We start from the raw sequence: 27,897 nt of genomic DNA, 5'->3' as shown, positions 1-27,897 counted from the left end.
AATAATTAAATACATTTTTAAAAAGTGTGTACTCTTCCCTAAAACAAGTAACCAGCACTCTCGGTATAGCATGGGCTGGTTACCGCTAATGCAAGGGGACAAAAAGTGTGGGGTCCACTTGCAAAAGCATCAGTCAGGCTATACCAAGCTGAGCTGGTCACGTGGGCTACCCCTGTCATAATGTGATACCAACAGCAGTCTGGTCAGCATGGAGTGGAATGCCCCCCCCCCCACTTCCAGGGCAAACCAGCTCCAGTGTGATTCAGCAAGTGATTTATGTATGTGTCACCCTGCACATCATTCTTCAATGACTGAGGAACTGGCCTCATGTATAAAGATACTGGGGAGGCTCAGTACACTGGAAGTCAGTAGGAGAGGTGAAGTCTCTGTTTTCCCAAGAATTCTGTTGCCTTAGAAAAGATTCTCACCCAGCCTCATGGATATGAACAGTCTTGGGATAAAACAGATTGATAGAACCAGAGTAAAACAGGAACAATTTCGGACAATTGTAGTGAGTTGCTTCTAGATTGGCTGTGGTAATGCTGTGTGCACTGTTTTTTACCTTGCTCAGAGCGCAACTGGAAGTGCACTTTTTCAGAAAGTGGAACATGCAGGCGCAAAACGGATCCTATTAAAAGTATAGGACGAGACCCCATCTCCACTGGCTTAGAGCTAGTGCAAAAATTTAAGTGCTCTTGTAAATGGTTGTTTGATCCTTCTGCACCACAAAACGTGCCTAAAAATGCACCATTTTTACCACTTTATTTCATTTTATTATCATGCTCTGCGAACTGAAACCTGTTTCTGCACTGGCCCGCAAATTGAGGTGCTTTAGTGCTCCTACTCTATATTCATCTAGGAATGCCTTTACTCCTCCTATTGCCCTCCCCCCCTCTCTGCCTGTCCAAATTGTTACTCCTCTGAAAAATGCACCCATATTGCTCCACAATCCTATGCGCCTAGCAGAATTTTAGATGCACTTGCACAAATCGAAGTGCATGGCGGAACCAAAGCTACATATGCACTGCGAGGCAGCCATTTTTTGCTTTGTAAATGAGCACCACTGTTGGCTTTATCACCTCCATTTCCCCAGTACTGTTACAGGGCTGATATTAATATCTCCACAAAAGTGCTTTAGATGTCTAGTATTCTACTGTTTTTTTCTTTTTACCAGAGCAGCTCCACCACATCTACCACAAGGCCTAAAGAGGCCACATTGTCCCGGCACTTGCAGATAGAATTGCATACTGCTCCTTCTTTCAGCATCTTACGTTTCTTTTTATGTGTAAGGACTAAAAAAATCTATGAGCATTTAAAATTACTGGTAGAACATATTTACTTCGTTTTACTTTTAAAATGTAAGTGGTTTATTTGTTATATTGGAAAAAGGGGGTAAGGGTTGAGGATCAGGAGGACAAGTTCTTATTTTATTTCTTAACTCAGTTTCATCTTCAGCCTCTCTCTTATGACATCATGCTGGTGTTCAGTACACGGTAATGATGTAGTCATACGCTGTAGCGATGCTCTTATTACATGAGTATCAAACTATGCAGCCCTAAAACCATTTGTGTGGTTTAAAAGTGTATTTACTCAGCTAGATGTGAACAAAAGCCCTGTCTGTGTAGAAGAAAGACATAAAGGTAAACTTTTGGTTAGGTAGTTTAAAAAAAAATGTGTTCCTTAGGTAGAGCATTGGTGTGGTTATCAGAGGAGCAGAATCAACAAACCATAGTGGCAGCCAAAAAGTCAAACCGCTCATCTTCCTCTTGCCTTTCCTTTGTACTGAATGCCAGCGGCAAAGAAGTATTCAGATAAAAATAGCTAACATGTCATACAGGCTGTTTGCATTATGTCAGGAAACATAAACTGTAACACTGATTGCTTGCATCCTGGGAGGCGGGAGAGCCTCATAGGCGCAGGTGGGACATGGCAGCAAAAGCCCAAAGCTGGTGAAAGCGGCTCTAACCAAGAGGTAACATATTCTGGCACTGAGAGCCATCACTGACACCAAACAGGAATGCAAACTCAACAGACACAATCAGGGCCGGATTAAGGGAATGGAGGCCCCTGGGCTAAGGGGGCCTCCATTCCCCCGTGAGGGCCCCCCCCCGTGATCCGAGCCACCCCCCCCCGGTGATCCGAGCCGCCCCCAAGGCACTTACCTCCTTCTCCTGGCATTGCAGTCTTTCCAGGCACGCTGTACGCTCTTTACTGAGGAGAGCTCGTGAGAGTGAGACTCACGAGATCTCCTCAGTGAGGAGACTACAGCGCGCCGGGGAAGGACTGCAGTGAAAGCGCTCAGCAGCACTGATCGGGCTGGAGGCGCCCCCACCCCTGACCGATCAATAATGCTGTTGAGCACTTTGAAGGGCCCCCTGGATGCCCGAGGCCCCTGGGCTGTAGCCCAGTTAGCCCTAGGGTTAATCCAGCCCTGCCACAATGTATTAATAATGCATAAGCAGCTTTTACATGCAGGTCGACCACTTTCAATAAAATGTCACTGAAACTATTATACTTGTTTATTAAAGCACTGTCAAGATGCAGATTTTTTTTTTTTTTTTACATTTAGTAATGTGTTGTGTAATTTATTTCATCCATTGGTATAGTGGTATCTAAATATTGGTTTATCAGACTTACAATATGTAAGTAATAATAATAATAATAATAATAATAATAATAATATCATATTAAAACCCCTTCATCTGCCACTTTCATCTATTTCAGTAGTTTAAAAAGAAAAATGCCCCCCTATTGTGTTTCTTTCTAGGGATGTTCAGTCCTATTTTCCGATTTTGGAGACAGTTTGAATAGCTTTAATCCACTCTCTTCGCTCCTCTGGCGATGCTCCTTGCAGGATGTAATGTATTTCGGATGCTGTGATGATTTCAAAAAGGTTTCCATCAACTTCCTGCCTTTTTGCTGGAAAAAAAAGTGTTTGTAACAGGTTATCATAAAGAAGGAAGAATATTTTCCCCAATCGGCAAAGACATGACAGTTGAGCAATAATGCAAATCAGAAAATATATAAAGTACATTAGCATGTGTTTCATAGGAAGGGTCATATCAGTGGTGTAAATTTATATTCTAGCTCCAAATTGAATTAAATCATTTTATAAAAACTCCCCCAGCATACTGACATACAAAGCAATTTCCAGTCCCACGGCCTGGTTTATATTTCTCTCATAGGACCCCCAGGACCCAGACACTTGTTTACCTCTCTGTCTGTCTGTATTACCCAGCATTGTTTTATTATTGTGTTTGTTCCCAATTGTAAAGCGCTACGGAATTGGCTGGTGCGATATAAATAAATGTTGATGATGTTGATGATAGGTTGTCTTGTATATGCCAGGTCTGAGCATGGATTTATATAACTAACTGAAGCCCCTAACTCTCTCTTCATGAGCAACTTACTTTCAGGTAAATCTTCTACAGCAGTCACAACACAGCCTCGCAAGTGAATAGCCCCCAAAGGGTCATCTTCCCCCTGTCCAAAAAAAAGATACAATATATCACTTACTGGGGACTTCATATAGTACATATTGTACTCATTGCAGTCTACTGTATAAGAAGCACCCATTCAAATGCAATCAAATAGCAGGGTAAATAGCTGTATTGTTTTTAAATTGGGGTAAAACATAGGGTCGTAATTTATGGTTGCCCAAGCTGATCGATCTTGTAGTAAAAGAGTTACAAGAAACAAGTCTAATAAAAAAATCCATATTCTGTTCAGTTCCGCCCTGTACTCATATTTACTAACATGGTGCAAATGTGCAGCAACCAATCAGCAATGAAAATAAACCTAAAATAAAATAAATGTCTAACGTTTTTGAATATATATGTAAAATTTCCAGTACCTTAACCATAACTTAGTTATTTCATTCTTCTGATATTAGTAAGGTTCACTTGTTGTTCTACTGATCATGTCCCATTCTTAGAATCTGTTATTGCAATTGATGGATCAACAATTGTCTTTTATTGCTATTCCCATTTTTTTATATTGTTGATTTATTTACTTCAAATCCCAAAACAAATATGTTTTTAGCGTAAAGAGTATCGATGTGGGCATCCATTAGAGATTTAGAATCATTGACAGTGTTTACTGATTTTTCCTGCAAGGAACACAATTTCGCATATTTTCACTGAATTAACTATGTCCTCTGTTAGTGTTGGTACAGAAGAAGACTCTCGAAACATCTCATCTGGGTAACAACAATATCAGACAAGATAATAAACCCTTAGAAACTATTCACAAGATCTTCGTCTAAGTTCTAGAGTACTCGATTGCGCCCAAGTCTTAACTTGTGTTAGCAGGGGATAATTATTTAGTATAAAAGGCAATAGTTGATAAACGGGAACATGAAAAGTCAGCAGGGCATAGGAACAGCAAGATACAGTCCAATACCAAAGTTAAAAGTCAGGGTGGGCAGAGATCAATATTGGAGTCTATAAACAAGCAGAGGTCAGGGCTGGCTGTGTTCAATAGCAATACCGGTAATACTGGCCGAGGTCAGGGTTGGAGGAATTCAGAGTAAAATCTGATAATAAGGCCTAGGACAGGGCAGGAAAAGGTCAGTAGCCAGAAAGAAGCAGTGGTCAAGGGCAGGAGAAAAGCATCAAAGTCCAGTAAACAGTCCAGATGACATTAGTAGGTCTATGCAGAATGAGTATACACAGCACACTAGCAAAGACTGAACTATAACCAACACAGGTGAAAGGAAAGGGATTTTATTTTCTGGGGGTCCAATGAAAGGAAGAGCCCAAAAGAACTAGGCGCTGGCAGCAGGAACAGAAGACGCTGGTTGCCATTGTCTGGCAACCAGCTGACATCGAGGCAGCACCAGCAGATTCCTGTTGGTTATAGGATGCCCATTGCCGGCTAATCAGACGGCGTCGCTCATCGCTACTATTAGCAATCTGTAATTTTGGTGAATTACGTTTCACTTTACAGTATGATAAACGTGCCGTTTTTTTGTTATAACAATATACACAGAGGGTACACTCCTTAACATGAAATACATAGGACATCTACATCTAGCAACTCCATTTTGTAATATAATTCATTATACCCTTATTTTACTCACTATCTTTTTCCCAAGGATCAATGATTGTGCACTGATTCGTGTGATGCTCATAACCATCAAACCAGCAGAGGCTGTAGGCTCCATGATTGGGATTGCGCTGAATCTTTGCTAAATCGACAAGCTAATAACTCAACTGCAACTTAATCTCAACACGATGTAAACGTTGTTACCATTATTTGCACTGACTGCTGATTGCAATATTTATTATTATACACTTTAATCTATAGTTACGTAAGCCTTGATTATCTTCCTGGACTCGTTCTCTTGCACATATGTCCCTTTAACTTGATCATAATGATACTCTTAATGATGCTAAACCTGAAAAGTATATTGCTGACTTATAGCTAAACCTTTTATGTGCAATTACAAATGTGGACATTGCTCAAACATTACCAACACTAAAATATAAAATATATGTTAATTGATCTACTGGAGGAGGTGATTTAATAAACAATTTCAACAGAATTAAATTATATGCATTCATAGAATAGATACATTGGGTCCTCATGGGATAAAATGAGTGAAAATGCCAAGCATTTTGTAACATTACAATTTATTTATGCTAATTTCACAGTTATACATAAAGCCACATAGTGTACTGGACACAAGACCCTTTGAGAATGTCCTGATTAGCCAACACAGCTCATGAGAGATCCTGTTTATCTAAGAACCCTTTTAAATAATGTTTTCACTATATTTTTAACTCTATTTCTAATAAATGTAAAGTTTTCTTTATTGCCAGTAACGTTTACTATTATTCATGATTCAGGACCATTTTGGACCAAAAACATCCTCCTCTCCTTGAATTATATAATCTTATGATATCAATGGACAGGTGAGTGATTCTCCTATCCTCATGTACATTTAACTCATGAGTTATACAAGGCCACCTGTAGAGTGCTTTTATAGGATTACTGGCAGGAAGTGCTGTATTTTAAAAAACATATCTTCCCATACAATCATAACTTTTTCTCAAATATCTTTAGTTCATTTTGGGCTTAGTAGTCCTTTAATAGGTCTATATCTATTTCTTGATTCAAGCTGTGATAGAACTTGCACGCCTTATTGTAAGTGGCTATATAGACATCCGGCAGTACAGAACCGGGCCTCGCAGCAAAATCTCTCTGTCCTCATATTTTAGCAAATATTGTTGTCTATATCACATATAAACAGTGGCGGAACTCCTGCTATTGTTATGGCCCTCCCTCTCCTCTAGGTACCATAGTCACAGCCGCTCTGCAAGAGTGGGAGCTCAGACACTGTATATAAGCCATAGAGATAACAATATCTGCTAAACTAGGAAAACATAGATTCACACAATACCATATCAGTGCTTATTTCTGTAATTTGTACCTCTACCACAAAAATCAGGACTGCCTGGAGATATACCTTTAAGTTACTCTATATTTATATAGAATTTGGTTATGTCCAATGTATTTTTATAGTATGCTTTGAAGCTTTAAAATTTTTATTAAATCTATAAAAGTATAATAATTATAGACGAGTGTTGAAAGTTCTCTTACTGAAGCTGGGTCGTAGTAGTGGAGGTAAGCAGGGTCTTCTCTAAGGACAAATTTCCTCACTTTCCAGTTTTTCCTTCTGTGCCCCTGTGAGTGGAGGTTGATAAACATATTAATCTTCAATATATAGTAGTGCAAATAGAAGGAACAGGTAGGAACATACAGTAAGTGGTGTAACCGGAGATCCATTGTCCTTGGGCTGCTTCCCAAACCTAAACCAGACATAAATTACTAGACCCCCCACTACCACACCTGCATCTCAAGCTATTTTATTTGCTTTTGTTTACTTTTTTTTACGTTCAATGTTACAACAGTGATAGGTACATCCCTAGTTGTTACTAAAAATGAATCACAGAAAATGGGTGAAAAAAAATCTATTTGAAATATGTACTTTTTTTTACAGTCTTAACTATTTTTCGAATCAATAGTTGTGTACCAAGGAACTGGCACACAACTGTTAATCAACTAGCAATTGTTAAAAATATTAATAAATCAAGACACACCCATGTCTCCTTCAAAAATGGGATGTAGCTACTTCACAATAAGAGGTATGTCCACAACTCAATGGGTGTGTCCAAATCAGCTCCAGATGTCTGCCTAGTTCTTCTGAAACCCTGGTTAGTAACCAAACCCTCTCCCCTAAAAACATCTTTGATTGCACCCTTGAATTGCTGCAGGGACCAGAGGAACCTACCTACATTGTGTGCAGCACCTATTCAACATGATAAGCGAGGATATACCTCCTAAATTCCTGTGCGGTACAACAACCCTGCCAGCTCGCTGGAATGGTGGTACAGTCCCCACAATTTGGGACTGTCCCGCTGAAATCGGGATAGTTGGGTGATATGCAACACTAAGTCATGAGATACAAAGTACAATATGCGTCAGTAATGTAATGAACATTGATTTAGTTCATAAACTGACAGACTCCACAGTGAAGACTTAAGCTGGGTACACACTACAGAATTTTCCACCAACTTTTTATGCCGATCGCTCGGTTCATGGACTGCATACACACTAGCCTCGTTTAGGACAATAAAGGGAAGAGCGGACGTCCCTTTAGCGACTTTTTACAGCCATGTTGTCGTGAACAATGATTTTAATTTCATACACACTGCAGCGACATTTGCGGGAAATGTAACGAGATACCAAAGGCATTAGTATAAAGGGGCAGAGCTTTCGCTAAAGTTAACACCCAAAGCTGCATAAAAAGAGAAGACTACACTGTCTCTTCATTCATTTCTATAAAATAGAAGTATAGTAATATACATTTAATTTAGAAAAAACATTTAACTGCTAAAGTGCAATGTAATGAATATTCCCTAATAATAAAATCCCTTCGTATGTAATGGAATGCTCCATTCTCGGCGTGCATCATCGCTGATTGGTTCACAGCAGAAACAAACGCCCATGTCTGAGTATATAAAATGATAGAGGAACCTGTTTGGCGCCGAGGAGCGTCAGAAGATGGCGAGTGAGCAAGTGGCAGTGGGGTTTGCAGGTGAGGAGAAGATGTCAGTGGGGGTTGCGGGTGAGGAGAAGGTGTCAGTGGGGGTTGCGGGTGAGGACAAGGTGTCAGTGGGGGTTGCAGCTATGGAGACGGAGACGGAGATAGAGTCAGAGATGGTGCTGGAAGGGCCAAAAAATGTTGGAAAAGTTAAGGTGGGGGATGGAGATACTCAAGAAGAGCAAAGAGCAAATCCAATGAGCCCAAGAGGGGTGGAGATGATGTTCAAAGTACTGGTCCAGGACAACAACGACATTAAAAAGGTCAGTAGCACATGTAGTGTACCTGCTAGAAGGACTTTATTTCCTTCTAGTGTCACATAAAGCTAAATGCTTTGGTCACATACCTGTACCGTTATAATAACCAAAATGGCGCCTGTTTTCCAGAATGCTCAGAGGTTAAGCCCGCTATTGTTGCGATTTCGCCACAGGGACGAAAATATAAACTGATCTCGAGCAGTGTGAAAAGTGAGAAAATTAGAGTATTTATGTCGTTGTATATAAATTACAGATATAGAAGTTAAATGGTAAACATTTTTTTATTTCCTTGTATCGTAGATAAAGAAATCAAAGGGGATAGAAACCCAAGCCACATCAAGACCTGTTCTGCCACAAACCAGTAGCACCTTTAAAAATACTAAATACTAAAAATAATACTCTGCAGTACTCAGCTCTCTGATTGGTATGGGCGCGCTCACTTCTCATGCGGATCTTTCAGACAGCTGTGTGTGTTAAAATTTTTGTACCTTTTTCCTGCAATAAAAATGTTGCTTGAACACTGTGTGGTTTATTCTGGGTTCTTCACAATTATAAGTTAATCAAGGTTAATATAACTTTAATAGGTTATAAAGGTATAAGTGTATAAAGAGTAAATATGAATAACACACGTGCTTTACACAAGTGTAATGGTCTGCAGCCAGACAGGTGCAATATACATCGATACAAAACACTAGTCAGTGATGTGCGAATTCCGCACCACGTGGGACTGGGACAGACATAAAAAAATTAACATACACACTCCCCCCAGGTCGAGGAAGTATCGGAGGATTGTCGTGGATCAGTTGGAAGTTTATACACACTACACAGCGAAAACGAGATTGGAACGAAAATATTAAACGGTACGACCAACCAAATGAGGCGACAATCGTTCATTTGGGCAGACTTTCGACCATCGTGTCACTGCACACACTGACCAGACTTTGAACGAGCGGTCGTATGTCGGCTGATTCAGCCGATTATTGGACGAAAACCGTGTAGTGTGTACCCAGCTTTACAGTAACTGCAAACATCTAACTGTACTAAGAATGTACGGCCTGTTTGTTTAACACTACTGTAGAAAGACAAGCAGATGGAATCTCCTGATTATGGAACCAATACTCTTAACTTACAAGTTGCTTTTTATAAAAGTGACAGGTATTACCACAAAAAGAAAAGAGGGAAGTTTCTCAATCAGTTTATAATTAACAAAAGGTGCAAATAACGGGAGGGAGATGTAATGCTAGAGCCCCCCTTCCCCCCCCCACCCAACCCCCAATCTACCAGAAAGTAAAAAATACCTAATTTACAATCCATCTCTAACACGGTGATAAAAGCAGAAGTTTCAGTTGCCATGGCTCACACACATATTTGTAAGTGTAAGCAACTGACTTCTGCTTTTATTACTACTGTAGAGGAAGGTATTATGTTAGATATTTTTGCTGGCTGGGGATGAATGTAGGGGTAGCTCAGCTTTCCAAAAAACAGAGAGAGGTCTCTTCTTAGCATGTGCAGGGTCCTCCAAAGGGGTGTGTGACCTGACAATGCACCCTCTGTAGTTCTGCCCTTGGCTGTCAGTAGTCCAATTAAGGGACACTGCAATCAGTCTAGCATAGAGTGACTGACAACAGAGAGCAATCACTCCTTTTCAGCAGCACAGCCAATGGCAGTGCAATGTCAAACATCGCAAGTGCTAGCATGGTATATTTGTAACTGCTATTAGTAGCCATATAAGGCAACCTAGCTGGGTGTTGCTTTAATTTGTGGTTAAGAGTCGTCCCCTTTTGTCAGAAGGCAGATAGAACACAATGTAAATATATCATTTCAAAATGTCACAGAAAGAGGAAGTGGGATGTGTTGACCACAAATGGTCAGCCACACCTTCCCTTGCAAACTCCTACATCTGTGAAATCATTGCTCATATTTTCATATAAGACTAAGCACATTCACACTGTCAAAAACTTTTCACACTGTTGATAAAGAGCAAATTAATTTACTTTCTGTTTGTTTAAAGTAATATACAAGTAGTAAGTATTCCTCCATGTACATCTTTGGGGGAGTTCGGCATTACATAACTTCACCCTTTATTCGGACTAGTACACATGTGGGTATCCCACTGTCCTGTCCCTAATACTCATCTGCTGTTTGTCAGGGTCCCACAGGTGGGATTCAAAAGAGTGGACTAATCCGGGGAACGCAGGTTATATAAAGCCTCCAACAGTGGTAAACCTTAGTGAACAATAAAGTTTAAAGCTCCCTTCTTCATAATGTAAGTTTTAATAGTTATGTTCCGTAAATCTAATTTTATTTTACATAGCAAAAATTAGGCTTCATTTATCTTGTGGTTGCAATAACAAAATATTTCTTTACAATACTTGTATTTTGCATTCTAAAAATGTACTGACCTGCTTCAATAAACATCCTTGTTTTACAACTAGTCCTCGAAATTCTGCTTTGACAATGGAGTCCTCATCGCTCGAATTCTCTTCACAGAAGAACCCACTATCGGGCTGCACATAAAAACATACAAATATATTTTCACAGTTTTATTTATTTTTGTTTATTTATTTATCATTATGTACAAATGAATTGTATTGTGTGTGAAGTCCCACACAGGACTCTCAGCAAAGGAGTTAATGTTTAACTTTTGGAGGAATTACGGAGTGACAGGCTCAGAATGTGTCAGCATTACATTAATATATATTAGGTAAGATTCATCTTGGCAATTTAAGGTTTTAGTAACCAGCAACAATTGAATATTAGGCCAAAAAAATTAATTAAATTATGCTACTTCCAAGACTCTTATCATTGGGCATAAACCAATATACAGGTGTGAGATCTCTTATCCAGATATCAGAATCTAGAAAGTTAAACAAGTTAATTATTGCTGCTGTTTGTTTTACTTGGTCATACATACAGGCAGAATCAGCAAGGGCTTTTTCATACAGTTACTTTGAGGAGCTCTGCTGAAGAATTTAATGCAGTAAATGCCATTGGCAGTGTAATGAAATATATCAGTATTTTTAAAATGTGATTAACTATATTAAGAATGGTGCGAGACATAAAAAAAAATTCTTATCCAGAATGAGACTATTTTCTGGAATGCTTAGGGTTTTACAGAAATTTTTTTTTTTGTTTTATAATTGCCTAAAATATTTTGTAACATTTAAAAAATACATCTGTTTTTTCCAAAACTATCAGTAACATTCCCCTTCTTATTAAAGAGGTTGGCTGGAAGGGACTTTGGGTCTTTAGTTCAATTGTGGCTACAAGAGACTCTGGGACTTGTGTCCAGTGGTTGGCTGGAAGGGACTGTCAGTCCTTTTTCAGTGGTTGGCTGGAAGGGACTCTGGGGCTTGTGTCCAGTGGTTGGCTGGAAAGTACTATATCTTGTGTCTAGCAACTGGCTGTTAGGGATTGTGAATCTTGTGTCCAGTAGTTGACTGTGGGTCCAGCGCATACAATTGACAGCAATGTAATATGAGTTCATTGCATGTTGTTGGCTGCAATGTAATATGGGTTGAGTGCATGTTGTTGGCTGCAATGTACTGTGGATCCAGTGTAAGTGGTTGGCTGGAATGTACTGTGGGTCCAGTGTAAGTGGTTGGCTGGAATGTACTGTGGAACTAGTGTAAGTGGTTGGCTGGAATGTACTGTGGGTCCAGTGTAAGTGGCTGGCTGGAATGTACTGTGGGTCCAGTGTAAGTGGTTGGCTGGAATGTAGGGTAGATCTAGTGTAAGTGGCTGGCTGGAATGTACTGTGGGTCCAGTGTAAGTGGTTGGCTGGAATGTACTGTGGGTCCAATCACTTGCTGTAATATTTCCCTCAATTATCCAGTACTTTAAAAAATGTATAAATAGTAATGCTCAAAACATAATTTATCAAGAATATTATCATTTTAAATACTCACAAAGTAATATAATGCCTCTGTAGTATCAAGGAAAGTTGATTCTGCCAACCCTTCAGCAGCGCTTTTGGACACATCTCCTGCAGGCTGAAGGTGACCTTCATTAAGTAAGGCAGAGGACAAGACAAGTGCCTCTTCGCGGTTTCTGACTGTTTTGCTTGCTTCAAACCAGTCGATTACACAAGTACCTGCAATGATTATATAAATATATGCATACATAAATACTAAATACAAAAAGACATTATGCATAAATAGAGCTGTGTCAATTATGAAAAGTGTGAATTTATGGTGTTTTATAAAGTGATAAGTGACAAGATGGTGTACAATAGGGATGGCTACACACGTTGAGATGTCACTTGCAATGAGTGACAATTGGCCTGATATCAAAGGTGTGGCTCTAGAACTAATGTACTGCTCAATAATGGTCTAAACATAATTGTTTGTATTATTAATCACATCCCTCTAAATACAGCGACCTACGTGCATGATCATATTCCCAAACCAATAGACTCTATGAGGTAACTTTATCAAGCTGCAGATTTGAAAAAGTGTAGATGCTGCCTCTAGCAGCCAATCAGATTCTAGTTATGATTCATTTAGTCAAACAAAAATGAAGAAAATACCAGCGCTCTCCGTGTGTGGTTACGTGTTAAGCTGCCAAAATTAGGGGAGAGAGAGAGGAGAACCCTAATCCTCTCTGAGGAAATAGAAAAGAATACAAGAACAAACTCCCCGGCGCTATAGCATGTGCTGAGACAAGAAACAAATAGGGATAAAATTGTCAATATTTATAAACATCAATCTTGCAAAGGTAGAGCTATTTAATCATATTAATTGCACATATTCCTTAGTGCTCAAAATAAATAAATAAATAAAAACAACAGAAAACAAAAAACAAAAAATTAAAACAAAAAATCCAAAATACTGAAGAAATCTTCTAAAAGACAGTCTATTTGGATAGTAGTATATTAAAACCATAAGGTCAAAGACAAGAGATGGAAGAGTGTAGTTTATAGACTCATAAAAGTATAATTGAAAAACAAACACCAAAGCTTTCTACATATAGTATACCGATAACGCTATGCATCCATCTTATAGACTAACAGGTAAGAATAAAGTTCTGGGAATATCACGCCAGGAAGAAAAGTGAACGGCTACCTTAGGTATATAATATGCCCGGAGAAACGGTCAAAGAGTAGTACCGAACTATCACTTCCATCACTGTAGATGGCAAAACGCCAGCCGGCTGTAGTCTCTTTTGAAAACCCCTTCGGTCGTGGCCACTTCCGGATTGTTGTGCGAATGCGTAGTGTTCTGTCATAGGTCTTTTAGAAGTGTATACTGTACACTCTGGATCTTCGTATTTCCAAGGATATATCAATCTGTAAACTCCATGTATATAAATGCAACGCGTTTCACCCGCGCACATGCCAGGCTTCCATGGAAATGTAAAATGTTTTGTTTTCATTTTTTGTTGTTTTTATTTATTTATTTTTTGAGCACTATGGAATATGTGCAATTAATATGATTAAATAGCTCTACCTTTGCAAGATTGGTATTTATAAATATTGACAATTTTATCCCTATTTGGTTCTTGTCTCAGCACATGCTGTAGCGCCGGGGAGTTTGTTCTTGTATCATTTATTTAGTACATTCTACAAAATTACAGCTATAATCTGACTGGTTGCTATCATGAGTATCACGCTTATCAAGATGTGGCTCACCAGTTGTTCTAGAACTACTGATCCCAGCATGTCTTGGCGGTCAGAGGCTGTCATGGCAGTCTAGAAAGTGTACTTCTATAATATCAGGAATGTCACACTTGCTTATTTCCCTGCTATGCAATATAAACCACAGTGAATATTTTTTTTTAGTCACCTGTAAAACAATGATTAAATACTTTTTTGTCCTTCTCCAACTTTAGTTCTTTAATTCCTCGATCTGGGTCTTTCATGGAGAGGTATAACTCACTACATGTAGAAAAATGTCATAATTAGAGAAGAGCACTCATTATCCTTCATATCTCCATGAAAATCATGGGTCATAAGGCTTTAATAAAGGCCCACACCTTGACTAGTAGATTAGCAGATACCTACCCAGGGGTCCGGAATCAATAAAAACTGGATTCATAAATATTCATAAGGTAGTGCTGTAGAGAAAATGTAGACTATAGTGTCAAGCAGTACTACTAAATGACTTAAGTGGATTGGACAGAGTCTGGAGAAAATAGATATCAGGGAAACGGTACTCAGAAGTGGCGAGAGATCCAATAGCAATTACTCCCCTGTATAAATGCTAGAGAACATACAAGATCCAGGACTGGAGCTACTTCCATGGGTATTAATATTGGTCATGCTAAATACATATAGAGCAATTTGTGCAAATTAGATTTAAAATAGTCTAATTGGCCATCCAAATCGCAGCCTCAACATCAAATCACCTTAAGCCTAAACAAGTTTTTGGGTTGGTGATGAATTGATAATAGGCTGTGCATGTTGTTAACCAAATGAAAGGAGGTTCCCATTGGATTTTTAAAGGAGGGAAATTATATTTGTATTTATTTTTATTTATTTTAATATCTTTTATAATTTATTTGTTTTTATATTTTGCATTTTTGGTTGTATTTCATTATATTTTATATATTTATTAATTGCCCAAAAAATATTCTCTGTTGTGTATATGTCACTTCATTACATTATTACATTGTGTACGAATAGGGTAATGTGACTTTAGCTTTAACTAATACTGTCAAACCACATCTCTATGGTATCATGGGGCATAAGTAAATATTGTTTTTCCTGCACAAATGCATTGGTTTTACAGCTGGATGCGTTTGACTGAACATATGCACATAAATGGGCTTCTGCCAGTGTGCATTTGGGAAGCAAATTGGTCCAACTCTACATGATCCCCAAACTCAATAAATGTACGAATGGTTTGAATGACTACTACTGAATGTGAATGGGTCATGTCTGGGAACTCACAAGTTTGGCTTCAGGTGTTCCCGGACTACAGAAAATGACTTTGCTAACTACAGTACATAGTACACAAGACAATATGAAGTAAAGCAATAAAATAACATAGGAGAACCTGGTAGTAGGTCCTCCTATGCGACAATAAATAGGAAGAGCTGTTTAATTGTATAACTTGCACACTAACTTCAAGTTGACTGTGTCAGGTAATCTAATCGATCTCCTTGTGGATTTCCGAGCAAACTTCTGTCCTTCTTCAATGCATTTTGATGCCCTTTTCATGTCTTTAACCCAGGCATCACGTTCTTCTTGGTGGGAGGCTTGGAAGTAGTGATCCTGCTGTTTAGGAGTGGTGAGCTTGAACACAAACTAAGCCAAGAAATGAGATTGCAGTTGATATTGCCCAGTCAATGCAGCAAGGACAAGACTACTGTCATTTTTTTAACGTATTTATTTTGAAATAATAAACAGTAAACATTTTATTGTAAACACGTGTAAGCTTTTGCATACATAGGACCCTCCCTACCCTATATTTTTGTCTATCTTGTATGTCCCTGTTTTAAATATACCGTTTTCTCCTTTGTAGAGCGATGCAGAGCACTGTGGCAACTTATAAACAAAGCACAAAAATAATAGTAATTATACCAGTTGTAGACTGAATAGGGTATATTATATGACTTTCAATGCATTAACAGGGGGACCTATTAAATAATTTATTGTAAAAAAAAATATTATTGGCATATTCCTATGTATGGGCACATTACTGGTATGTTAGCACTAATAGACATATTATTATTATAATTATTATTATTATCTTTGACTTATAAGGCGCCACAAAGGGTCCGCAGCGCCGTACATTACATATACAGAAAACAGAACCAAGACACAACATGATACAAAAATATATACAAACACAGGTGACCAGGTAAAATAAATCAGATTACATCTGACAGATAGTGAAAGGGATGGTAGAAATCAGCAAGAAGAAGACCAAAGCTTAAGAAAACAGGGCTAGCGAAGCAGGCCAAGAGGTACAGAGGGTGAATGAGCAGTAGAAGGAGCACACAAGGAAAGAGGGCCTGCTCATGAGAGCTTACATCCTAAAGAGAAGGGGAGACACAAATAGGGTGGTACTAACTGGGGGAGAGAGCCAGGACAAGGAAGTTAGGAGGAGGACTGACAGACTTGAATAAAGAAATGAGTCTTAAGGGCACGCTTGAAGCCTTTGAGAGTAGATGCTAACCTGATGGAACGTGGAAGATATTACTTAGCATTACTTCTGATGGACATTTTAATGGCCTATTACCACTAATGGACATATTAGATTGCATTACTACTAGTAAGCAGTTTAAGATAATATTACTACTAATAGTCATATTATTACTGTGGACGTTTAACGGCATATTACTATTGATAGGGATATTACTACTGTTAAGCACTTCACTATTGTATTGCTAATAATGGTCTAATAGTTATATTACTTTGCATTACTAGGAGAATGTATTGACTATTACTAATAAGCATATTTCTTGGTATTATTACTAATGGTTATTTTAATGGCATAGCACTACTGATGCGCATATTACTGGCCCCATTGCGTGCACTAATACAGCTGTTGTGGAGAGTATAATGTGTAAACGTTGACTGTGTATTAACATTTTGTTGCTTTCTTTTTTCTTTTATTATATGTTTATATAAATGGTCTGATAACCATGATCACTCTGAGGAAGGAAGGAGCACTTATAATTCCTCAACTGTAGCACTGTACAGTCTTGGTCCACCAATGTTCATTGGGTGTTTCACACTACACAAGGTCTCTAGAGGAGTAGTGGAACTTTTGCCGTTGCAGGGGTTGCAGCAGCAACAGGGCCTGAGGGTGAGGAAGGACCCAAAGTCGCTGAACACCCATGATTGGTGGTAGACCTTACCCACATCTAAAAGCCTGCTCAGTGAAGCCCAAACGGAGCTTCACTAAACAGACATGGGCGTTCCTCCCCTGCTGTCAAGAACATGAACTTCAACATGTGAGGCTATAACAAGGTTGCAACATTTTAGGTACTTAATAATAGTAGTATTTTAGGATATGTGCTAATACTTGCTTATATATGCAGTTAACATTTGTTCACATCAGCTATGGTCTATATAGTCTGTTTTTTATTATTTACATACGCTTATCCTATGTTCATTGTGTGTGTAACATCGAGTGTCTGACAATACTCTTGGATCTTTGCCCTTCTCAAAGCCCAGGTCAGGTGCAAATTATAAAACATTAATAACCAAATTGTCATTCTCAATTATAAAGAGTGAAGTCTGAGAGTGTCAACTCATAGGACTAGTGTATAAGAACCCAACATGAGAGCACGCCTTGATAGCTTCTTATCAAATGGACATTTTATACAAAATTGTTTTAATTTACTCACAACGTTGTAGGCAAAACTGGGTACACACTAATGTAACTATCATGTAGATCACACAATAAATAACCATTTGGTTAGATACAACAAGAGTGTGTACGCTCCCACAATCATGTTTTATCGTACCAAACCGTATCGTTTGATTTTCTTTTTTTAAACTTTCTAAAACTCACTATCAACGATGGAACGATTCAGGGGAAATATGGAAGGGTGTAAGCACTCACGACCAGCAGCATGGACTGATCTCTATAGAGTGTGCAGAGTCACGATCTTTATATCAGATGGTTATGAGAACTGAAGATCTCAGATCTGACGGTAAATCAAGTAGGTCTGCCAGCATGAATCAGCATGCTCATCGGGTCTTTCAGTAGTTGGTAACATCTTTACAGAAATCGCATCTGAAGTAAGATTGCATTAGTGTGTACCCAGCTTCAGTGTGCAGTATTGTCAGTATATACGATAATGATATTTTATCATATGTGGTTATGTATGTTTTTTTAAGTTTTAATAACATGATTTACCAAATACATCTATATTGTCATAAATATGACTTTATTATAAAATAGAAAATCTACAATTTACCATTCTTTTACTGAAATCCTGGCAGTGGTTAGTCATAACCGTTCCTTTCAATGGTATCATTCCCTTTGGGCTGTTGTCACTTTTCTTCTTGTAGAATTCTATCCCATCTTCCAGCAATGTCACCCACATAGGTTTCCATTTGTTAAACATACCCTGTGATTTGTGGGAGGAATAATGCAGGAGTCAAGAAAAGGAAACAAGTTTACTATATAAATTATGATATAGTGTACTCTTCTGTGCCAGCTCCCCCCCTCCCATGGATTCTAATGACTGCTCTTCTCTTATGTGATTGGAGTAGAGGAAGGCAACAGGGTAAATGAAGTACTGTGTGAATAACACGGGAGTGCCTCGACCAAGGTTATATGGTTATATATGTATGTCAATGAACATATATAAACAGATGTCTAAGTGGAAATTTAAAAGTGGCGGTATGGTAATTCAGAAGTGGCGGTATGGAAAATGTAAGTGAATGAAATTTGATAGTTTTACAATTAAAACAGCAGGATAAGTAATGATATGGCCACCTTATACCAGCCAAGTTCCACCACTGTGTGTGTGATAGATATATATATATATATATATATATATATAATGCATATATATGGATGTTAAAGCACTATAACTCGTGAAGCAAATAGGACTTAATATACTCAGACAATATTCAGACAAGCTTATAATATTCCTCAACCACCATCTTAACCTCACTACCTTTAGCCTGTTACACAATTTCACAGAAGACAACTACCCCCGGACCAACATTGTTGTGTGACAGGATCATTTAGCTTATGAGTCACCTTACCTTTGCAGTCTGGCTCGGCCAAGATGCAAAATGTATACTTAACCTCATGTGTCAATCTCCCATTGTCCCATAGATTGTAAGCTTGCGAGCAGGGCCTTCTCACCTCTTTGTCTGTTTTACCCAGTTTGTTTATTAGTTTATTACGTTTGTCCCCAATTGTAAAGCGCTACGGAATATGTTGGCGCTATATAAATAAATGATGATGATGATGATGAATATACGCCTTTATTGATCTCAGTAATAACAAACCGACACAAGTCAGTTAATCACTTATTACCTACTCATTAAGCCCCTGACAAGATATCATTCATTATCATTTTATATAGCACCACCAATTCTGCAGCAGTGTAGAGAGAATTTCTGTCATTCCACATTGGAACTTAAAGTCCCAAATTCCCTAACACACACACACACCAAAAGACACAGACACACCCACACTAGGGTTAATTTTGTCAGCAACCAATTAACCTACTAGGTAAGTTTCTGCAGTGGAGACTAGAGTACACAGAGGTAACCCACACAAACACATGTGGAGGCAGAAGTGCTAACCACTTAAAATTCAGCTATATAGGTTACATGTAATACAGTTTATGTGATGTAATATAAATCAATAATAATAGCACTCAGCGCACATGTTGTAAGACACTTTCACTTCACACACATACAATTGTAATTATTAGTTTTAAAGGTTTTATATGATCGGATTCTTGGTGAGTTCACAGATATGTCATCATGTGAGTTGACATGAGCGGAATTGCTCCACAGTCAAGCAGAGACGCCAAGAGGAATTTTGGGTTTCTTGGGGCCACTTCTGGAGCCACTGAGGGTGGGTGTCAACACCAGTTTAGTGTCTCCTCCAACTACACAGACAGGTCAGGGCACCCAGGTATGCCTGGACCCTGGTACTTTGTACCTGCTCCCCCACCCGTCCTCGGAGGCCCTGCAGTCAAGGACCATTAAACCTCAAAACTGAAATATCATACACGAAGCATGAAAGAAGATACACTGCTTAGTGCTGCCCCAACATTCCACTGCATTACAATTATACAGTCAATTTGGTACATTTCTGCTGTAACTGAATCCTCATTTTCAGAGAACTGTAATCTGATATGGTGAAAAAAGAAGAATACGTCAGTTAAGGTGTTGTGACATTACTGGCCCTACCTATGTACAAGAATTCAGCATTTCACACAATACATTTCCACAAAACAAACCAGAATCCTGTTACTCACACATTGCTGGTTAATAATGGCGTAAAATAGAGAAACACTTTAATCCTAACAGCGGAACCAGCTGCAGAGGCGTGAAAGACATCCTGGTGCATATATGCAGCGCTATAAGTACGCACACTTTAGTTATATCTGGTATATTATTCAGCTAAGTAATAAGACTTTTAGTGTCAGGACTTGCTGTGGCTCTTTTCTAACTCTGATATAAAGAAATAAGTTTCATTGTACAGGATAACTTATGTGCATATGTTTTTCTGGAAATATTCCTAGTACGGTACATTGTCCCTTTAATTACAGATATCCAATGGTTATAGTTTATAGGACAGCAGAACATCTGTATTGCAAGTATATAATATGTGCATAAAATATATAACGCACGTATCTTCAGCATGAAAATACAACAACCACAAACCCAGGATATTTATAAAACACAACTGTTGCTTCGGAGATCACTTCTCTCCCAAATGGTGCAACAAGATAACAGTGAGCACTGTTCCCAATAAAATGTGCACTCTGGAAATGGAAGTGATAAAAGCGTAATATAATGAAGACTTTACCTTAAATGGCTTTATGCACAATCATTTTATATAACAAACTCAGTTTTTTAACACTATAATTTCCAGACAACACAGCTTAGAGACACACTTTCAGAGAGCCCCAATTCCACTCTTTTAAATGTAAGCTACAATGATACAGATTTATATCCATATTGATTCATTTAAATTGCTTTGTGTGATTTATAATTAATATTGGGAATTCAATATTAAGAATACTTTCCTACATCAAACTTCCAGAAGATGGAATGGAAAGTAAGGAAAAGAGCAGGTGGACGGTGCATGAAGTCAGTGGGGAAATGTATACATAAGCAACACCCAACCCCAGAGTGGCAGGGCCATGATGCCCTGGCTGGTGCTCATTTTACTAGCATGGGTCTTGATTATGCAATCAAGACCAATATTTGGGAGACTCCCAAACATTTCAAGAGAGAAGCCAACTACCATCATTTATTTATATAGCGCCACTTATTCCACAGTGGTGTACAGAGAACGCACTCACATCAGTCCCTGCCCCAATAGAGCTCACTGTCTAAATTCCCTAACACACACAAACACAGACTAGGTAGGGTCAATTTGATAGAAGTCAAGTAACCTACTAGCATGTGATTGGATTGTGGGAGGAAACCAGAGCACCTGCAGGAAACTCACACAAACTCCACACAGAAAAGACCATGGTCAGGAATAGAACTCATGACTCCAGAGCTAACACTACCGGTCACCAATGAACCGATGCACTAATTGCAAGAAAGACAGTGGCTGACTTTTTTCTGCAGTCAATTGTTTGGAGAGAACTAGTTTATTCTGCACACTCCAAAAACATACTAGTAGGTTAATTGGCTGCTATCAAAAATTGACCCTAGTCTCTCTCTCTCTGTGTATGTTAGGGAATTTAGATTGTAAGCCAGGGCCCTCTTAACAACATTTGGGACCCCCGGGCAAAGCAGTGCACTGGGGCCCCTATATATATAAAAAAAATAAAAATGATTATATATATGGGCCCTGCAGCCCAAGGGGCCCGTCAGAGGCAGCTAAAAAAAAAAAGTTCCTGAAAAAAAGAAGAAGAAAATACTTACCTTGCTCTCAGCTGGCGATCCGGCTCCCTCCCTGGTCTCCTCCTCCGTGCTGCCCTCCGCAATGGATGTCGGGCGGGCGTGATGACATCACGCCCGACATGCACTGCGAGCACAGCACAGAGGAGGAGACCAGGGAGGGAGCCGGAACGCCAGCTGAGAGCAAGGTAAGTATTTTCTTCTTCTTTTTTTCAGGAACTTTTTTTTTTTAGCTGCCTCTGACGGGCCCCTTGGGCTGCAGGGCCCCCGGGCACCTGCCCATCGTGCCCTATTGAAGAGACGGCCCTGTTGTAAGCTCCAATGGTGCAGGGACTGATGTGAATGAGTTCTCTGTACAGTGCTGCAGAATCAGTGGCACTATATAAATAAATGGTGATGATAAGCTGATACTCATTGTACTAACTGGTTTCATTGGGAGTTACTACTTTTTTTAACGTTAAGTATTTTTATTACAAAATTCACTGAGCCAGTTGTTATATTTGATTAATAGCTATTTACTGCAGCATCCAAATCTGGCATAGTTGTTATCAGTTGAGAAATTGCCAACTAAAGAGTGAAAATAGCAATGTAAAGAACTGTTTAACTATCTATGTATGTTTCCTCTTGTATGAATGTGCATACAAGTAAATACATATAAAGTGTACCCATAGTGCTTGGATGGGCTGCATATCGCATTTCAACGCCTCACATTTACTCTCCAATCTCAAAAAATGATTCCACAATTTGAAAGTGCCACTAGGTATGTGAAAAGTGCACTGCGCAAACTGTGTACTTCACTTCAAACATCCTACCCCTGTAAAGCCACCCCTTCAAAATAAACTTTTCACTTTTGCTCCTCAAATTATGCACTATTTAGTCTCATTTATGACCTAAACTAATCATAAACATGATGAGACATGGGGTAAATGTATTATGCAGCGGATTCTGCAAGTCACCGACATTCGATTACTTTGCAGGAGAAATTTAAAACGGCAATAACTTTCAAGGCAAGTTTTGCCTTGAAAGCCAGCCACCGGATATCGTCGACTTGCAGAATCCGCTGCTTAATACATTTACCACATGGAGTCCGTCTTTATTACACGTGGCAATTTTGTGTGTCAAGTCTCCTTTTAACATTGCTTGAAGTACACCCGGAAATGTGTTTCTCTACCAAAGTTCAATATAGAGGTATTAAATGGGTCCAAATAAAAGTAATGTCAACCGGCTCTGGGCTGGTACAAAATGCAGGTCCTTTTTGCATAGTGGAATGGGCTGTGCACCCCTCCGCACAGCAAAGAACACTCCTGAAAATGTGCTATTTTACCCATTTATCTCATTTCAATAATCTTGCTCCATAAAATGTAATTTCAGCATTGCTATGAAAACACCCCAGAGACCCTACTCTGTACTTAGCCCGTTATCCTTTCCCCGCCCAAGGTCTTCTCTCTGCCAGCCTAAACCTCTCTATCTCCACAAATGCCACCATAAACCCTTGTGTCCTTAGATCTAGGTACAATCATGCAAATTGAAGTACACAGCAAGTCCAACACAGGTTCTGTACTGCCTGCGTATATTTTGTTCTTTGTTAATGACGTCTACATGGTCTGAACAAGCAGGGAAGGGAGAAGACTGGACAATATAGGCACTGGGTGCAGGCTGTAATCTGCAGCAATGTCTGAGCTTTAGTACAATGTGTGTATTAAAAGATGTGTCTACATGTGAGATGTGTGTTGTGATTGGGTGTAGTTGGTATTAGGTGAGGACATACTAATGTACCATAGACATTCTGTTACAAGAAATTTGCTGCTTTGCTCAATGCAGTGAGTTTACTTTGAAATATTTAACACCTGTGAACCAGGAAAACAACGACAAGATATCTATTAAAATGTCAGAGTCTCGGGCATGGCCCTAGTGTGCCAGTGCTAATTGGGGAGAGTTATTGTGAAGATATTATTATTAGGTGGGTCATGAACAGCTGAATGAAATAAAGTGTCAGATACGGGCAACACAGTGGCATAGTGGTTAGCACTTCTGCCTCACAGCGCTGAGTCATGAGTTTGATTCCCGATCATGGCCTTATGTGTGTGGAGTTTGTATGTTCTCCCCGTGTTTGCGTGGGTTTCCTCCCACACTCCTAAAACATACTGGTAGGTTAATTGGCTGCTATCAAAATTGACCCTAGTCTCTCTCTCTCTGTGTGTGAGTGTGTGTCTATATTAGGGAATTTAGACTGTAAGCTCCAATGGAGCAGGGACTGGTGTGGATGGGTTCTCTGTACAGCGCTGTGGAATTAGTGGCGCTATATAAATAAATGATGATGATGAATATGAAAATATTATGCTGCATCCTTCTTTATGCCAAGAATGAATGTAAACAGAAACACGATAACTATATGCAAAGATGTTCATGGACATAAGGACAGATTAATTAAAAAGTAAAAAACAGCTACCATTGTTTCATGTACTAACTATTTTGGAATAACAACAGAACAGGGACAATCATGACACATTTAGCTCATAGAAATTATCACTGCAGTCCTAGTACAATGTTATTATTTTTGATTTTTGAATTATTAATTTATTCTATTGCATTTTCAGACAAAACTATGACAGCAATTATTATGTCAAGAAGTGACTTAGACAGAAATTGCCTCAAAAGATAAAATGAGCAAAAAATCTATATTGTTATATAAAATTGAAAAATAATATATAGATCTAAGTATATAGACTTGTGTACCAAATTGTATTTTGTGCAAAGTTTTTCTACAAACCATTGCAGTAATCATAAGGATGCGGAACTTGTTTTGCAATGGACAAAATCAGTGAACAGTAAAGTTTTTTTTATTTTCCATCACTTCTAAAAGGGCTTTTCAGCATTTTCATCCATTGTTTATCTCACTCCCACAACAAAAAAAGGGAACTCTTTCTGCTTCAACAGCATCCACACAGACAGTGTATTTTAGAGCTGATTACCCCGTGCACTGCCATGAACATGATGTAATAATACTAAGCACTCAGACCAGAAGTGAAATTAGTCACACAGGCACCCAGGACAGAACAAGGAAATAACACTCCCACCATAATCGACTTTTCTGTATTCCTGTATTATATAGATTACGACCACTAGGAATCTTCTAAATATAAGCCTTCTACATTAAATATTTCCAGTGGCAAAAAGCAATAATGTCCTGTGAGATCCTGGGCTCAAGAGAGACATAAATATGATTCACTGTCATCTCAGACAGCATGCACTCAAAGTCCTAAGATAAAGCTTGAATCACTAGCCAGCAGTATATTAGTGGATGGAATATCACCTCCATCACACATGGGTTACATCTATCCAGTCATATCTCACCTGAGCATTTTACTTATTGAAAAATAGTACCAAAACAACCCTACAGGGGTATATTTCATACTTGCCTACTCTCCTGAATTTCGGGGAGTCCTCCCAGATTCCCGGAAGGGTAGACAAACCTCCCGGACCCTGTAAAATGCCAAAATTCACGGAATTGAATAGAAAGGGCGGGGCTTAAATGCGTCATTAAGCCCTGCCCCCCGCTATTCAATACCTTGAATTTCTGTATTCTATGGTAGGGGCGGGGCTATAGTGACGTAATTACGTCATCACGTCCCCTTCTACCCTCTGTCACATCATCTGTACTCCGATCTCCGGAGTACAGATTTAAAAAGTAGGCACTTATGGTGTATTTACTAAACTGCGGGTTTGAAAAAGGCGCTTGTTGTCTATAGCAAACAATCAGATTCTAGGGCCTGATTCATTAAGGATCTTAAATGAAGAGGATTCTTATTTTAGTCTCCTGGACAACACCATGTTACAATGCAAGGGTCGCAAACTAGTTTTCTGTTTTGCACATAAGTTAAATACTGACTGTTTTTTCATGTAGCACACAAATATCAACTTTAAATTTCAGTGTACAAATAAGCTAACAAGTATTTGTGTGCTACATGAAAAAACAGTCAGTATATAACTGACTGACTGGGATAAAAGAGAGCACAGATGAGCAAAATGTTCAAAATTCTTCCATTAAATATTCCCTGGTTATGCAGCAGGTTATGCTGTCAGACTTTGGCCTTACATGTAACTAGTCCTATACCAACCACACAGCAGTGTACAATGAACTGACTGCCATTGTTCCAGCTTTAACCATTCAGCTAATTTACAAATACAGCGCGCCTGCATTCCGCAGAATGGCAAAGTCAGAGATTATATCGCTATAACTTTGCACCTCTGCGAAACGGCCTGTGAGCCTTGAAAATTGATTTGCACAGAATTTCACTCCAGTTTTGCTCATCTCTACAACTGTACCGCAATAGATGTGGGCCTGACTTTAATAGAAATATGTCAGCATACAATGAGGAAGGAATGGCGATATAGTATAGTTAACTTTTCCAGACATAGTATGTAAATATTAGCTACATGTTATAATGTAAGAAATATACTGACAGCCGGGAAAACGCAAAATAGCTCACAATGTTTATTTTTATTTCAGATTTTGTGTTATGAATTGTTATATTTTATATTACTAAGACAATGAAACTGATATTAGTAATTTGAAATAAATCCTGGTACACGCCTTTTCTGTAATTAACTCACTTTTCTTATTGCTGGTGCTAGCTAATGCAAGATTCACCCTCACAGATCTTTCAGTAATACTTCTGCAAAAAGTACACACTAGCTGCACTGGTACTTCATTTGGTGGCCTTTTCAGCAAGACAGAGGGTGCAGAATTCTCTGCCACCTCAGAGGTGCCGGAGATCCGGGGGTATATATATTAAACTGCGGGTTTGAAAAAGTGGAGATGTTGCCTATAGCAACCAATCAGATTCTAGTTATCATTTATTTAGTACATTCTACAAAATAACAGTTATAATCTGATTGGTTGCTATAGGCAACATCTCCACTTTTTCAATAGTATTAATGCCACAATATTTTGCACCTTCCACCCGCATTTCTGCAGGTAAGCGCATTTGTACGTGCACTTTAACTAACATAATAAAAATATTCTAACACAAAAAAGAGCCACATGTAATGATGTCCAAATGTCTCCCCACTGTCGTGCTTAAGGCAAAAATGAGGTTAAACCAAGCAGTATGTTCGGAATGTAAATCTTTAAAGTTTAAATAAATAAAGTGAGTGGTCTAGAAGTGGTTGTAGGTTTCATGTATTGTGACATATTAACTGTTTCCACTGTGCATCTTTTCAGGTTTATCTGCCAATCTGTAAATACTGATTCAGAATGCTTTTATGTGGTTGTAGCCAAAGAGAGTAGCGAGCCTGAACCATGAGATACTCATGGTGGGTAAGTAAGCCTACTTGCACACATAAAGAAGCATTACAGATTCTGAGGTTTGTGTCCTTAAAAGTCCCTTATTGTTTAATTTGCACTAGACAGATAAAAGCAGATTGTTTGCCTAAGATAAAAAAAATACTAGTACATTATAATAACTCAAATCTGACCATTACTAATAGATAAAAAAAAAGCACCATTTACACTAGGTTTAAATTTTTAAAACATGACTATATATATTACATTACATTAGCCCGGGGAAGCAGGACTGTCTAACTACAGTCTTGCACAGAGGCAAAACATGCTCTAAATCATTCTCTAAAACGTAAAAAAGTGGAATATAGGTTTTTGTAAATAATGTGACTTATGTTATTAATTATATATATCCTCTCTAAATCTAGGTCTCTCCTTTCTTTCTCAAAATATCTGTGCTAATAAACATACTTGGCAGAAACAGATGATTACTCCAGCACAGAAGACATATACTATAAAACAGAACTGTGTTATACATGGCAAACGAAAAAAATCATTGGTATAAATGCCATTTAAATAGATTAGATTATTCTCATTTTTAGTTATTAAGACTTTGGGGAAGCTTCTCTATAACTTACCTTCTTCACAAGATAGCCCTCCCTTATTTTCTGTGGCTGTCTCTCCATCTTTTACTCCTTTTCGCAAGACACAAGATGACAGTTTCTGAGGTTGTGACAGATATATA

The 27,897-nt window shown here is 38.6% G+C and overlaps 1 protein-coding gene across 1 annotated transcript; it reads right to left on the bottom strand.

Moving 5' to 3' along the window:
* Positions 1-2,504: 2,504 nt before the first annotated feature.
* Positions 2,505-27,897, bottom strand: PLEK (pleckstrin). The gene is made up of 9 exons (XM_075203932.1): positions 27,791-27,897; positions 18,238-18,390; positions 15,429-15,610; positions 14,148-14,239; positions 12,273-12,457; positions 10,767-10,871; positions 6,604-6,687; positions 3,411-3,483; positions 2,505-2,919 (listed from the first exon to the last, which is right to left on the bottom strand). Exons 1-9 carry the CDS (start codon positions 27,836-27,838, stop codon positions 2,780-2,782), a joined length of 1,062 nt encoding a protein of 353 aa, XP_075060033.1. The 5' UTR covers positions 27,839-27,897; the 3' UTR covers positions 2,505-2,779.

This window comes from Mixophyes fleayi, chromosome 3 (assembly GCF_038048845.1).
Source record: "Mixophyes fleayi isolate aMixFle1 chromosome 3, aMixFle1.hap1, whole genome shotgun sequence".
Lineage (NCBI taxonomy): Eukaryota > Metazoa > Chordata > Amphibia > Anura > Limnodynastidae > Mixophyes > Mixophyes fleayi.
This window is presented reverse-complemented; position numbering and strand designations above follow the sequence as displayed.

What these genes read in the sequence shown, in the direction of transcription:
- PLEK (XM_075203932.1), bottom strand. Translation starts at nt 27,838, where the DNA reads ATGGAGAGACAGCCACAGAAAATAAGGGAGGGCTATCTTGTGAAGAAG. An exon ending in AGGGCTATCTTGTGAAGAAG is followed by an intron (nt 18,391 to 27,790) that starts GTAAGTTATAGA and finishes CACAAATCACAG; the next exon opens with GGTATGTTTAACAAATGGAA. An exon ending in AAGGATGTTTATTGAAGCAG is followed by an intron (nt 6,688 to 10,766) that starts GTCAGTACATTT and finishes CTCCACTCACAG; the next exon opens with GGGCACAGAAGGAAAAACTG.